At 42.6% G+C, this 14,352-nt stretch overlaps 1 protein-coding gene across 3 annotated transcripts in view; it reads right to left on the bottom strand.

Moving 5' to 3' along the window:
• Positions 1–592: 592 nt before the first annotated feature.
• Positions 593–14,352, bottom strand: part of LOC138813031 (BEN domain-containing protein 5) — a 624,491-nt gene continuing 610,731 nt past the window's right edge. The window contains exon 10 of one of the 3 annotated variants that reach the window (XM_070001309.1): positions 593–1,225. In XM_070001309.1, coding sequence (XP_069857410.1) covers positions 1,114–1,225 — 112 coding nt within the window. In that variant the 3' untranslated portion in view covers positions 593–1,113. Of the gene's footprint in view, positions 1,243–12,033; positions 13,401–14,352 lie in introns of those variants that run through there. The other 2 variants (XM_070001310.1, XM_070001308.1) reach the window with 2 other exon arrangements.

Genomic DNA, 14,352 nt, shown 5'->3' with positions numbered 1-14,352 from the left:
CCTTCCTTGCTGAACTTGCCAGCCACGGGGTAACAAAGATAAGGCATTCATGCTCATTCCACTGGGGTGCTCAAACAGACCACTAGTGCTACCTCCCTACAACTCTTCAGCCCACCTGATTTCAATGAGCATTTTCATGCATCTAGCCAGCATCCCTCAGAGATAAACCTTGTGGTAAAGCAACAGGAAAATGTAAGAAAAATTTACATGGCAGAGGGCAATCCTTAATTCCAAGGTGTGCTTTTTTTTACACAATTGTTAAGAAAGTTCCAAGAGGGATGGAGGGCCCCTTTTTCTTGAGTGGTAATTAGCTCATTAACATACACTGTACTGGCTTTCTCCCTGTTGTCACTTCTGCCTCTCCCTTACTTTACTTCCTGGCATCACCTCTAAATAAACAAGTTTCCCTCATTTCCTTGTTTCAGTCTCTGCTTCTGGAAGGACCAAGTTTAGGGCCATGAAAGGCCTCATTAATGAAAGCATCAATATAACTGATGATATGGGAAGGGAGAGGTCGTAAGGTAGAAAAATGCCCACGTACTGTTGATAGAGACCCCGTTACTTCATTATCCATTTATAATGAGGGGCCAGAACAGAACATCCACATATGTGCCAAGGTGTTTTTTTCTTTTGTTTTTGTTTTGTTTTATTTTTTGATTGACTACCATAGAAATTCTAAGCAACAGAGCAGAGGGGAATATAACGAGGAGTAACAACTACCCTCATTGGCTAGGGACTTAGTTCGTGTCATCTCATTTACTTTTTACTACCCTCCTATGAGCTAAGTAAGAATGAATCCCATTTTCTAAGTGAGGACCTGTGGTCCATAGATGGCTCAAGGACACATAGTGGTGGAGCAGGACTCTCAGCCAGATTCATCAGACACCAGTCTCCATCCTGGGACCACATTTCTCTGCGAGTCCATTCAGCTTGACAGGAGTTTCTAATACACACCATTGAAGTCTGAGTATGCCTCCCCAGGGTGTTTTGGAATGCCTATGCAGTAAAGTTACTGTAAATATGTACGAGTCCTTTACTCACTATTAACCAACACTTAAGATATAATATTGCTTTATTTATTCTGTCTGGCAGGTCAAGCGTGCTCCATGGTACCTATTGCACAGTGATGTTAATGAGGTCCGCAGTGTTGCACCTCTTGTAGGCCAAGTTCACCACATCACTTGCTGGTCTCATCTCTCCAGAGGTCTTTGGTTCAGCTTCATGTCTGGGGACAGAGAGAATCTTTGGGAGACAGAAATCACCACCAGTGTTGCTGAGCTGAAGACAAATTCTAGAAAATTTGAGACTCAGAGAAGGACAGAGACATTCCTAAAGTGATACAAATGCTAGGGAGAGATTGATACTGGATTCTAGGTATTTTTCCTTCTAATTCAGGCCTTTATTTTCTTTACAGTACTGGGGATCAAGCCCACAGGACACAAGGCACATCTAGGCATGTGACCTAACACTGAGCTATAGATCACATCCTGTTCCCAGTTCAAGCCTTGTATAATAAATGATTTCTAGACAGTTGATGTCCTTGCTTGCCCTGTCTCATCCTCTCCTGTATAAACTGATGTATCGAAGCATGAAATGCCTGCCTATACTCAGAAATCAGAGAACACTAGTTCTTCCACCTTCCCTACTACATTCTTTCCCCCTGGAAGTTGCTTAAAGTTATCTTGTGACTTAGAAGGAAAATCTCCATGTTCTACAGCAGAGGAAACTGAGATTCAAAGAGAGGAAATCGTAGCTGAACCAGGCTTAAACCATCCCTTCTGAGTTTGAATTCTTTTAAACAAACCCCTACAGGGCCACCTTATTCAATGAATAAATGAATGAATGATTATAAACAGGGACAAATAAATATTAGACTTACTAAAGAATGAATTCAGGCATAGATGATGAACAGGTTTAACATCTGAAAGTACCCACTCCATGTATTTGCTTTTTAATAAAGTAAAAATCTCAAAGCTCCCCAGAGCTGCTCTGTAAGCCAGAACAGTGAGTGTTGATTTCACAACTGTGCATGCTCCATTTTTACCCACCAGCTAACTCAGCCTACTTCAGAGCAAGCACTCAGTGAGTGCTTCTAGAATTGAGCAGAAGTGAATAGTCTGGAACCACTGAATTTCAGCTCTCAGAGAGAAGTTTGGGAAAGTATTGAGAGTGTTAAGATTTGTATTTGGGCTCTTCTGTTTTGTTTTTAATGTACTGTGTGAAGTTATTTCTTTTTTCTTTTCCTTTTTTGTTGGTTTATCCCCTGTTGTCACTGTTTTTGATTTTTGGTACCCAGTGTCTTGTATATACATTCATCCGATTTGGGGAAGGGAATGGGAGCAACAAAATGGTGAGACAAAGGACAAAGGGTGAACCAATACAACAGTGATACTCACAAGATACTATGCTGGAAATGAGCTTTACAACTTGTAGGGGAGAAGAAGAGTCAGGGGGCAGGGAAAGTGGGAGAAAAGGAGGAAGCGGGATATTACTGTTTGACAACAAATGTACTCATTACCTGGCTTATATAACTGTAACCCCTCTCTGTACATCACCTTTACAATAAAATAAAATTTAAAAAGACAGATCAGGGCTGGAAAGGTAGCTCAGTGGTAGAGTGCTTGCCTTGCATGCATGAGGCCCTGGGTTCGATTCCTCAGCACCACATAAGCAGAAAAAAGCCAGAAGTGGCGCTGTGGCTCAAGTGGTAGAGTGCTAGCCTTGAGCTGAAGAGCTGAGGGACAGTGCCCAGGCCCAGAGTTCAGGCCCCACCACCGGACCCCCCAAAAAAAATTTAAAAAAATAAAATAAATAAATAAAAAGACAGATCATTATCTCCCTTCTTTAAACATAACACCATCTTCCTTCTTTATAACTCTGCCCCAACAGATATTTTCCAACCTTTAGTTAAAAATGGCCTGAAAAGAGAGAAACAAATAACAAGAAAAGAAGTAAATAAAGAGAAAAAAAGACACTTCCCCAAAGCAGACAAAAACATAAGGCTGCAATATAGAAAAAAAGACCTAAATTTTTGAGGTCACATTGGGCTAGAATCAGGAAAAGAGGTTCTTCACGACCCCCCCTTTGCCCCCCACAGACCAGCCCCAGCCAGGATCAGCCTCCTCTGCCATTAGGAAGTAGGAGAGATGGTCCTGACATCCTGCTGGGCACAGTCCCAAGGAAGCCAGGGCAGAGAGGGTGATCCATTAATATGGATGATATGTCAAGAAAGTAGACAGAATTTCAAACAGGAACTTAACCCAGGACCTCTGACTATGAGTGGATGTAAAAATGTGCTGAGAATCAATAATCATCTGTCACCTAATACTCAGTAATGCACATCCACAAACATCAAAATTGCATAAACCCATGCATTTTCACACACAAACCTAGACAAGTTACTTATAAAAAGATGCACATACAATGCAAATGTAGCAGTGCATACACACACATACACACTCACGCTCAAATCCATCAGTCAGTTGATCTCTTTCACTTACGGATGCTCTTAACATTAAAATTTGACAATTTCTAATATGGGTCTATAAGCTAAGCTGGCTCCACCTTTCCCAAGAGTGAGAGCTTGCCTCATTTGTAAATTTCTGGTGGGGGGTGGGAGTTGGGGAGGGGTGGGGAGGCTTTAGGGGTTCCTGTGTCAGAGGAATGCCTTGCTCTGAGCAGGCATCCTCAGGTCCTTTCTTGCCATCAGGAACAGCAGAAATAGCTGCAAACTCTCAGAGCCTGTGCCAGACCGTGGGTGTCAGAAATGAATAAGATTGTATGTTTTGTTTATTTTACTTATTTATTTATATTTTTTGGTCAGTCGTGGGGCTTGAACTCTGGGCTGGGCCCTGTCCCTGTACTCTTCAGCTCAAGGCAAGCACTCTACCACTTGAGCCACAGCGCCAATTCTGCATTTCTGGTGGTTTATTGGAGATAAGAGTCTCCCAGACTCTTATCCATGACTCTGAACCATGATCCTCAGATTTCAGCCTCCTGAGTAGCTAGGATTATAGGCGTGAGCCACCAGTGCCCATCTTATTTTTTAAACCATCACTCTCTACTCATTTCAACTAAAGAGCAATGCAAGGTGGGGTTAGAAGACAAAGCTGATGCACAAGGAAAGGGAAATAACAGTCATTATAAAGTGTCAAATTAAAAGGTTTAGAGAATAGTTGCCTGGGAACTCAGAGGAAGAATTATTTCTAAGGGCCAGGGGAGACTTCCTGGAGAAGGCCCTTGAAGGATTGGAAGGAATCAGGACATCAGAGGGGAACAGGAGTAAACGTTTAAGTCAATTTTGTTGGATTCATTAATGGCAAAGTCTTGGTTGAAAACAAAGCATGGGTGAAGTGGGAATGTTGCTGAGGTCTCAAAAGTAGAGACAATCCCCAATGGTCAGTGCCTTCCCATTCATCCTCTCTGTTTGAATCTCACAGCCCTTTTAGAGGGTATGTTAGTTGAGAATAACATTCTAAAGTTGGAGAAGGAAATTGAGCTCAGTTGAGGCACTAGGGGCACTCCAACTAGGCAAAAGATTTGATTGTGTCATACAGCCAGGCGGCATCAGAACTGGTTGTAGAACCCATTTCCCTAATGCCTACCTCTTTAGATCTGTTTGGCTACCCAATTTGAATTCTTGAAGTCAGGGGCAGGGAGAAGCTTAGAATAGAGGAAGAGGAAGCCTATTTTTTTTTTGGTGGGGGTGGGGTGGTGGTGGTGGTGGTGGTGGTGGTGTATTTAGTGGGAAAACTTCCTTGGGTCTCTGCTTTAGAGAATAAGGGGTGACTAGGTGGAGCTGGACTTCTCTCCTGGCATGACAGAGCTTGTTGCTACAGTTCTGAGGGTGACACCAACTCTGCCTATTAAGACAATCTTTTCAGGGCTGCTTTTTCAAAGTAAGAGGCTTGGGCATGGGGGACGTGCAGGGACATCCAGCTGCAAAGGAGAACGCCAAAAGCCAGGCTCAGGGGAATAAGGCAAAATGAGGTCGTGTAATGGGAACAAAAATGAACCAGTGAGCTCCCTGAGGGTGAGACTTTTTATAACCAGTATTAAATATTTATTGGACTGTCAGTCTCAGGACTGATGACAGTACACAGAAAGGTGGAGGGAGAAATGGAAAGAATGTGAGCATCAGAGTCTGATGACATCCAGATGCCTCCATTTGCAGCTGTGTGGCTTTGTACAGATTAGGCAACCTCTCTATGCTTCTGTGTCCTTATCAGGAAAATGAAAAGAGGAGTGTCTGTGCTTCACAGGATTGTAGGGAGGAGTATAGGAGATCAAAGAAGAAAGAAATTAATACAGGACCCGGAGCCCAGCATCATTTAATCAAGGCAGGGTAGCAGCACCAACAGTAGTAGTAGCGTAGCATAGATTCAGATGAGCAGTTGTAGCAATAGGATCAGTAACAGTAATCACAGTGCCCCAAAGCTGAAGTATTTGCGGTAGTATTAGTTATAATGGTAGCAGTAAATTAGCAGTAGTGCCAGAAGCAGCAGTATTGATTTTAGCAGTAGTATGGGGCAACAGCAGTAGCAGCAGTGTTCTTATCAATAGTAGCAGCCTCAGCAGCAGTGGTAATAGCCATGGTTACTGCTAGAGGCACAAAGGATCTAATTGCCTGAGGCTGTGCAAAAGAGTCTGGCCTTGAGGAAAGCACTGGAGGATTCAATAAGTCCATCTCCTTCATCTCACCATGGAGACAGCAGCCTTGAAGGCCCTCCAGGACTTCTGATTTCAGGCCCAAAGCACTCTTAACACACAGGCTGCCTGCACAGCACACTGCAATGCAATTCTGTAGGAAAAGGAGCCATGGAAAGAGCCTGGGCAGTGGTATGTCTCTGAGAAAGTCGATGCTTTGGGAAGAGGAATCTGTAATTTGGATTCAGTTATTCAAGTGAGGTGAAGATAGACTTTCGGATTTGAGTTTCATCTAGTCTTCTGTTCTGCTACATTTAATTGGTTACCTTTGCCTTGGCTCTGAAACTGTGGTAGATGCTGCAGTCAGTGTGGAGATGAGAATAACTTGGGACACTGGGGCGGGGGTGGGGGGATGTTAGGCCATGTGAGCTAAATATTTTATTTTGGAGACAGGCTCTATAGCCTGGCTGGAGATACTACTGCTTCTAACTTCAAAGTGGGTGCTGAGGTTCCGAGGATGTATCACCATGAGCTAAGACTGTCAGGAGTTAAGTCTTGAAAGACTTTTCTTAGTTTGAGAGGAATAGGGATGGTAGGTGGAGATGAGGAGATTGAGCAGGCTGAAGAAGTGAGATGTAACCATTGCTTTCAAAGCTGTGCCACGAGGATGGAGTCATGTCACATAGAGTTTCTGGAAGCTTTTGGGGAGAGTGGGTTAGCAAGAGATCACCTGGCGATGGAAGGCCAGTTATGGGTCATTCCATCAGTCAGTGGTGACGAGAGGGGAAAGGGGAGAAAGCATTGAAAAGGGAGAGGAAGGGAAGTGATCAACAATCCTGCTAGTGGGTATTATCGTCACATTTTAGAGATGATGAAAATAAACTCCACTTAGAAGGTTTCACAAGTAAACCGAGTGCCTGTGGCTCATGCATGTAATCCTAGCTACTGAGCTCTGAGAATCATCGTTCAAAGCCAGCCTGGGCAGGAAAGTCTGTGAGACTCATATCTCTGGTTAACCAATTGAAAAAAGCTGGAAATGGAGCTATGGCCCAAGTAGTAGAGTGTTACCCTTAAGCCAAAAAGAGCTCAGGGACAGCACCCAGGCCCTGAGTTCAAGCTCCATAAAGGGCACACAAATAAAAAGATTCACAAGCAGTAGGGCTGGGGTAAGCCTCAGGTCTGTCTAACTCCGAAATCAATCCATAACACCTCTTGAGGACAGACCTATCACAGAAGCAGAAGCAGTAGGCCTTAGGAACTGGCCAGCTGTGTGGAAAGAGGGACACATAGGAGTTGAGCCGGAAACAGGGTTTGCAGCCTAGACAACAAGGTGGGAAAAAAGGACATTGGCCATGTCAGGTGATGCCAGGGAAAGAAGCAGATTTAGACTGAAGATTGACGCAGGGACAGTTGAAAATAGATCCTCCATCATTGGGGACAAATCATCATCCCAGGCTGGCTTTTTGAATTGGGCAAGGTTGGTTCTGAAGCTTGGGTTTGAACTGAGAGGCAGTGGGGTATGTTAGCATTAAGCCTGTATCCATCCTCTCTGACTGCAAACTATAGGCCAGGAACTACCCTGATCTGGGTTTGTTCATTAGGAGTGGGGAGTCACCCTGACCAGCGTGCACCCTGAGTTTGGTGAGAGCAGGACTGACTAGCTCTCAGCTGAATTTCAGTTAACTGAGCATTTTGGGATGATCGCTTCATGGAGACCACCTCTGAGATATTGCTTGACTATCAAATATAGCACAAAGCCTGGACTATATCCTCGTAAGATTTTTTTTTGCAGTTGTTTTAATAAAACACATAGTACTGTGCTGCAAAACCTACACCCTCTTTTCTGTTCAGTTTCGTCACTTCTGCCTTACTTTGGGTAGGGTGAATACTGCATCTAACACGGTCTTCCCATCTATTTGCATTGCCTCATGGCTCCCCCTCAAGAGCTTAGAGCCTCTAGTTGACCCTGATCTATCATTTGCTCCTTCCACTCAGTGAGCTTGGACTCTGCTATGGGATCTGTGCTAAGTGCTAAGGCCATAGGATGAAAACAAAACAAAACGAAACGAAAACATCAAACCCAGGTCCCAATCCTGATACTCATCCTTGAGTGCATCTGTCATTTATCTGGACTCTCTTCTCACTCCTGTCCTGTCTTCAGGAAGTCTTTATACTTCTGACTGTACTTTGACTCCTAGAAAAGGGGATTTCTAACCCCATCAAGGAGGTGACAGATGGGGTCAGATTCAGATGGTTTGGGTACAAGAACTACTTTTGTGAATATTTCATAGTCACTGTTATTGCAAATCCTCAATAAAACTTAGGGAAATAGGTATTAATCACTCTTACTTTGAGAATCTTGAAGCCTAAAGAGGCTAAATTCTCTGCCAAAGCCACACAGTTAGAACAGGGATTCATACTTGTATTGGTCTAACTTACATTTAAGCCATTCCTGTTATGTTGTCTCTTAAGTCCACTCTGACCTGGGAGCCTTATTGGCTCAGCCGAGCCTCCAGAGAAACAACTCCTAATCTTGATCCCCTCCAAGTACTCAGGAAGCAGGGACTCAGGTGAAGAATGCAGAAGAGTTAGGGGACACAGTAGTCTTGGTTCAAATACTGTGGAAGGAGGAAGTGACTAGGAATCTTAGATTATCTACCCCAGGGGTAGCAGGAGGTCCTATAATAATTACTACCTTGATGAACCTTCAAAGGCTCTGGAAGCATCAAGAAACTTCTGGACAATGCATGATTGAAGGGGCCTCAGAAGGCTGTGGAGAACACTGAAGAACCTTGAACATATGTGTGGTAATCCAGAGCAGAAGAAAAAAGGACTTTAGCAGCAACTGTCAAGAAGTTCTGAAGTCCTAAAACATTTCTATGAACCTGGGATTTTTTTTTTGAACCTGGGATTTTTTTTGAGACAAGGTCTTACTATGTAGCCCAGGCTGGCCTCAAACTCCCAATCCTCCAGTCTCAGATTCCTGAGTTCTGAGATTACAGGCATGTGCCATCACACCTGGCTCTGGCCCTGGAAATCACATGTTCCTTTCCCTTCTCCTTACCCCCATCACTTCTAAGTGGTGCCACTGCTTACTTGCTATTCTGCTTTTTCCTGTTTACTGTTTGATATGATTTTACCCAGGGAAAACTGGGGAGGTCCCAGTACGGTATAGTAGAAAGGAGCTGTCTTTGAATCCAGGTCTTCACTTGCCATATGAAAGCAAACCAAAGATTTGATCTCTGGGATTCTCAGTGGTCTCAAGTTGGAAATGTAAAAAAATCATACTTAACCTCATGAGACTGCTGAAGGTACCAAATAAGACAAAAGTGCAAAGGGACAATACAGTATATGTACAGTATATGTCAGTCAGTATTTGCAGGAGTAAGATTCTATGCTTAATGAATATTAACTGCTCACTTCCATGGTTGGTTCAGCTCTTTCTATTTAGAAAAATGAATTGGGATGCTTTAAAGTGGTTATTCCACTGAGTTGCATTGAAAGACTACAAGCTCATCATGTGTCTTCTCTCTGTCCTCATTCCAAAGGCCACAGGAAAACCACCTAGTAAAGGTTCCTCCTGTTGCAGTACAGGGAACAGCCTCATCAAGACAGGTAGCCTCCTTTGGAAAGCAGTATGGAGGTTCCTCAAAAGACTCCACATAGAGCTCCCCTATGACCCAGCAATCCCACTTTGGGGCACTTATCCAAATGATCACAAACAAGGCCACACTAAAGCTATCAGCACAGCTATGTTTATCACAGCATTATTCACCATAGCTAAGATATGGAACCACACAGATGCCACTCAGTAGATGAATGGATCAAGAAAATGTAACACACACACACACACACACACACACATTAATTCTATGCCTCCATCAGAAAGAATGACATTGACCCATTTGTTAGGAAATGGAAAGATCTGGAAACAAATATAGTAAGTGAATTAAGCCAGGCCCAAAGAAACATAGGTCCCATGGTTTCCCTTGTCTGCAATAGCTAGTATATGTCTAGGACAAGCAGAAAAGGTCAAAAGCTATGTACATATGACCATATAAGATGATGCTAAGTGAAATGAACCCCAAGATAGAGACACACGAGGTTTTGTCTTTGTTGCTGATGTTTTAAATGTACTTAAAATGCACTATGTGATTTTTTTTTGTTTCTTATGTATGTTCCTCCCCCATGGTATAACCCCTGTTTCCACTGTATTTGATTCCGGCGCCCTGCATCTTGTACATACATTATTCTAATTCAGGGAGGGGTATTTGATTCCGGTGCCCTCCATCTTGCACATACATTTTTCTGATTTGGGGAGGGGAAGGGAAATAACAAAAAGCTGAAATAAGGATACAGGTTGACCCATTGTTACAATGAGTTGTGCAAGACACTATGTTGCAGATGAACTTTACAACTTTGGTGGGGGGGCAGAGAGGAGTTGGGGGGAGTGAAGAGATGGGAGGGAAAAAACAAAGGGGGGTAACAATGCTTGATAGGAAATGTACTCATTATCTTACCCATGTAACTGTAACCCCTCTGTACAGTATCTTTACAATAAAAAATATATATTAAAAAAAAGACAGGTGGCCTCTGCCTTATATCCTCTGTGGATTTCATCCTCACTGACACTGGTAGCCTCTAACTGGTTTGCCTTAGCTTTGCAGATAAATAGAACTTTGGTCCTGTCTTAAAGCCTTTGAGCTAATGCTGACTGAAACCATCACTGGCATCAGTAATGGCTAGTTGGGTGAAAGCCAAATGGAGACCTTGCATATCCCTACCTAACTACCTTCCTTTTTTCATATAGTTCTCTCCCTTGCCTTCTCAGAAATCTGCAGAATATTAGTGTGGTGATTGGTTCTACCCACTTGTGACTGAGAAGTGGGTAGACAGGAAGAGAGACTAGAACACCCCCTGCTGGGAAAAGTGGGCTGCGACACTCCTGTTAATTCACCTATCAGCATGGTGCTGTTCTTCACCTCAGTGCTGAAAACCCTTCCTTTCCAGTTTGACCATCATAGACATAACCATGACCAATACAGCTAAGGAAGAATGGCAGGCCAAAGCCACCAGGAAGGCTACATTTGTCATCCCTTTCCTTTCTATTCTGCAAAGTAGAGAAGCAGACAGTTTTATTGGAACACTACCCAGCAGTCTATATCATAGTCATGGTATTATTTTTTCTTCTTCTAGGATTGCTAAATGTGAGCAGAATCCATGTACTGTAATTCAGAAACATTTGCTGTGGTTGTCTCTGGTGTTGAATGATGCCCTTTATACCATATACTCTTGTCTGATATCTAGATACGAAACTTCCTGCCTTGTGTCAGAACCTCCCAACTTTCAATCCAGCATTTCCCTAGAGAAGAAGCTCCTCCCATTTCTTTTCTCTATGACAGATGTCCAAACAGAAACTGCTTACATACCTCTGATGATGAGTTCACTACCTTTCTAGGGAGATCATCCAGTAGTTAGAAACTCTATTTACTAGGACATTCCCTTACTAGTATTACTCCTTGGATTTGGTAATTATTGCTGGGCTATACAGAATCAGTTTGCTTCTTTTGTCTCATGATAACCCTTCAACTTTGTAGAAACTGTGGCTTTACTTTCTCATTCTTGTCCTCTTTTATTTTTTTTTTTTACCTCAAGGATAAATAGATCCCATCTCATTCATTTCTGGTGGGGGAATGATTTTTAGCTATCAAACAATTAAAAGTATGTGCTATTGTTATTGTTGATGTTGACGTGTTCCACACCTAAGCTCATTAAAATGTCATAATAATCATATTAAGGAGGATAGTATTGTTACCATCTCACAGGTGAGGAAACAGAAATGCATGAGGTTAAATTACTAGCCTGAAATCACAAAGCATTAAGAGGTAAAAGCAGGGCTTGAATTCAGAATTAGAATCCAGAGTTGTCTGTCTCCAGAGTTTTGTTCTTAAGCCACTAAAATACTTGCTATCTGTGCTTCTTGTGATCTAATCAATCAACAGTCTTAAAAAATACGTCACCATATACAAACATGATGTAGAGGAAACCAAGGACATTAGATGTGGACTATCATTTCTCTTGTTTTGTATAGTCCACCTCTGTCCATGCTAGCTAAAGTGAGTCTATCATTTCCGAAAGCTGCCACACTGTTTGAGTTGAGATGATTGCAATGAATAAAACTTCCCAGGACTCTGATGAAGGAATTTCTGAAGTCCGACTCTGAGAGATCTTCCTCATCATGATGACAGAGTGAAGGTCATGATGACAGAGTGGGGATCTTGTCAATTTTAGGCTAGCTGGTGGAGCGACTGGGAGAACAAAAGAGAAAGTTGCTAAGAAAACCCAGAAGAACAGAGCTGCTGCACAAACCACTTTATTTATGTTCCTCTGGACAACAAGAAAGAGGAAAAGCTGTGGATACAACAGGATATTCACTTCCAACGAACCAATATGCAAAAGAGAACCCGCTTGCTCTTGATTTTTGCAACAAACTTTGAAAATCTCCAACACACACAGAAAGAATGCTTAACCAGAGGTTTCTGCTGGAGGCCCTATCTCCCTGGAGCCTTCTTTCTCTCCCTATCTCCTAATCCTCATTTCCAGGAGGTCATTTTAATTAGCAGGCTGTCATGGTGATTCAGCCTGCTGCATCTATAGACAGGAAGGAAACACATTCTGCTGGACCCATTCATCATACAAAGGCACTTTACTCTTCAGAAGAAAATGCACAATATTTACCTTTTCCTGCCTTGGGAAATGCTAGTATTGTTACTTTATTTTTATCATTCATACCTGTCTCAAGGGTGCATTCTTTGTCTTTGCATCTCCCTTACTTGGCAATCACCCTTTCCTCCTTGCAGATTATCAGTGCTAACCTCCCTTGATCTCTGTCACCAGAGACTTGGAGACTATAACCACGATAGATCTTTTCAAATGAATAAGCAATTCTTCTCGTCTCTGGAGCTAAAATTTCAATTAAACTACCCAGGAAATGGAGAAACAGCTCTCAGAACAGTTTTGAGCAGTTGCATGCTGGGGGCTGGAGGCATCAGAAAGCATGCAGTTTATAGATACAATAACCATCTAAGACCACTGTGATTTCAAATATTCTGACCCACTGTTCAAAACAGGACATTTGCCTTAGGGTTGCATATGTTTTGGATCAGAAAATATGGACTATGTGTTTAAAAAGCTAAAAAAGAAACAATGATAATTTATTTTCAAAAGGGACTATCTGTAACATCACTGTATACCTTTGAAAAGTAAGAGGTCTTCCAGAGAAACTGACCTAAAACGTGTCAAACCTCTTAAGAAGGACGGGTAGGTTTCCCCTTATCCTGTGAGAATCTCTATGTTGTGGAAAATAGCATCTGTGCTCACCTGGTTCCAGTCTTCTATTTTGTTCAGCCTTGTGTTAAAGGCTCACAATTGATTTTCCATTGGTGAAAGGGAAAATCAATGATTAAATTTCTTTTTCTTTTCTTTTTTTTCCCTTCTCCCTTCCCTTTCACTAACCATATGCCTTATCCCACAAATCCTTGTCTTGGAACCCAGAAAAGGATGATTCATTTCATGCCCCAGCAGGAAATGCACGTGCTCCTGTCTCCACAAAACCTCTCCAGATTCCATGTCTTTAAAAAGGGGTTGAAGGGTCTCTGTGGTTCACTGAGCTCTTCTTGTCCCCTTTGCTGTTGGGGTAGCTGCTGATCGGGCCCGGCAGGACTGGGTGCTTGGAGGGAGGGGATTTTTCTTTCCTGCAAAGACGGAGATAATAGAAAGAGAGAAGACAGCACATATCACACTGTAATGAAATGATCTGTGTGCATGTCTATCTCCCCCCACTGCACTGTGACCTTCTAGGAGCAGTGGGCTGGTCATCCTCTTCTCGGTGTCCCCAGAACCCAGCTTGGGGCCTGGTTCAAAGCAGGCAATGAAGTTCAACGAATGCCTGTTAGATGGGCAGATGGAGACACTGAATCATTCTGATTCTACAGAAGGAAAAAAAAACTGTTTTACAGCTCCAACTTCCTACCTTTCTACTCTGCTTCTAATGCAAACAATTCCACAATGAGATGGAGATGTACACAGAAAAGCCACAGCTTTGCATTTTGGAAGGAGGCCAATAGAGCAGGTTTGCTTACCTTAAGGTTCCCAAAGCTTAAGAGGAAAAACCTTAGGCCCTTATTTAAGAAAAAGTTACAGCTTGGGAGGATCTGGGACCTCATTCTAACTACCAGGGGATTGCAGTTCTTTTATAATTCTCAGTATAGATGAAGGATGGCCTTTTATAATGTCGCTCTCTCCCTGGCAAGCTTGGGAGCTGGAGGAGATGACATGATTCTGATTCATTTCTGTGTCCCGGTACCCAGCACCAAATGCAACACTCTTACCATCACTGTCCTGTACTTGATTTCATGACTGTTGTGGTCACATGTTGGACAATGAACTGATGATTGTGTTTTATTCCCTTCTATATTTTATTTTATCCATGCCTTATTTGTCATGTTTTTGACTGATAGGTTGGTATGACATTTATTTAGTCATCGGGCCAAGATTTATTTCTAGTGGGGAAAATGGACTTTGGAGCCCAAAAGAACTGATCTGAGAGGGGTGACTTAGGGCAAAGAATTTAATTTCTCTGAATTTTATTTGTAAAATAAAAATAAAACACTCTAATCTTGCAGTGGTGTTGCAAGGTTAAATAAT

Source organism: Dipodomys merriami, unplaced genomic scaffold, assembly GCF_024711535.1.
Source record: "Dipodomys merriami isolate MVZ:Mamm:240054 unplaced genomic scaffold, mDipMer1.0.p SCAF_577, whole genome shotgun sequence".
Taxonomy (NCBI): Eukaryota; Metazoa; Chordata; class Mammalia; order Rodentia; family Heteromyidae; genus Dipodomys; species Dipodomys merriami.
The sequence above is the reverse complement of the archived record's forward strand: the minus strand, read 5'-3'. Positions and strand labels throughout refer to the sequence as shown.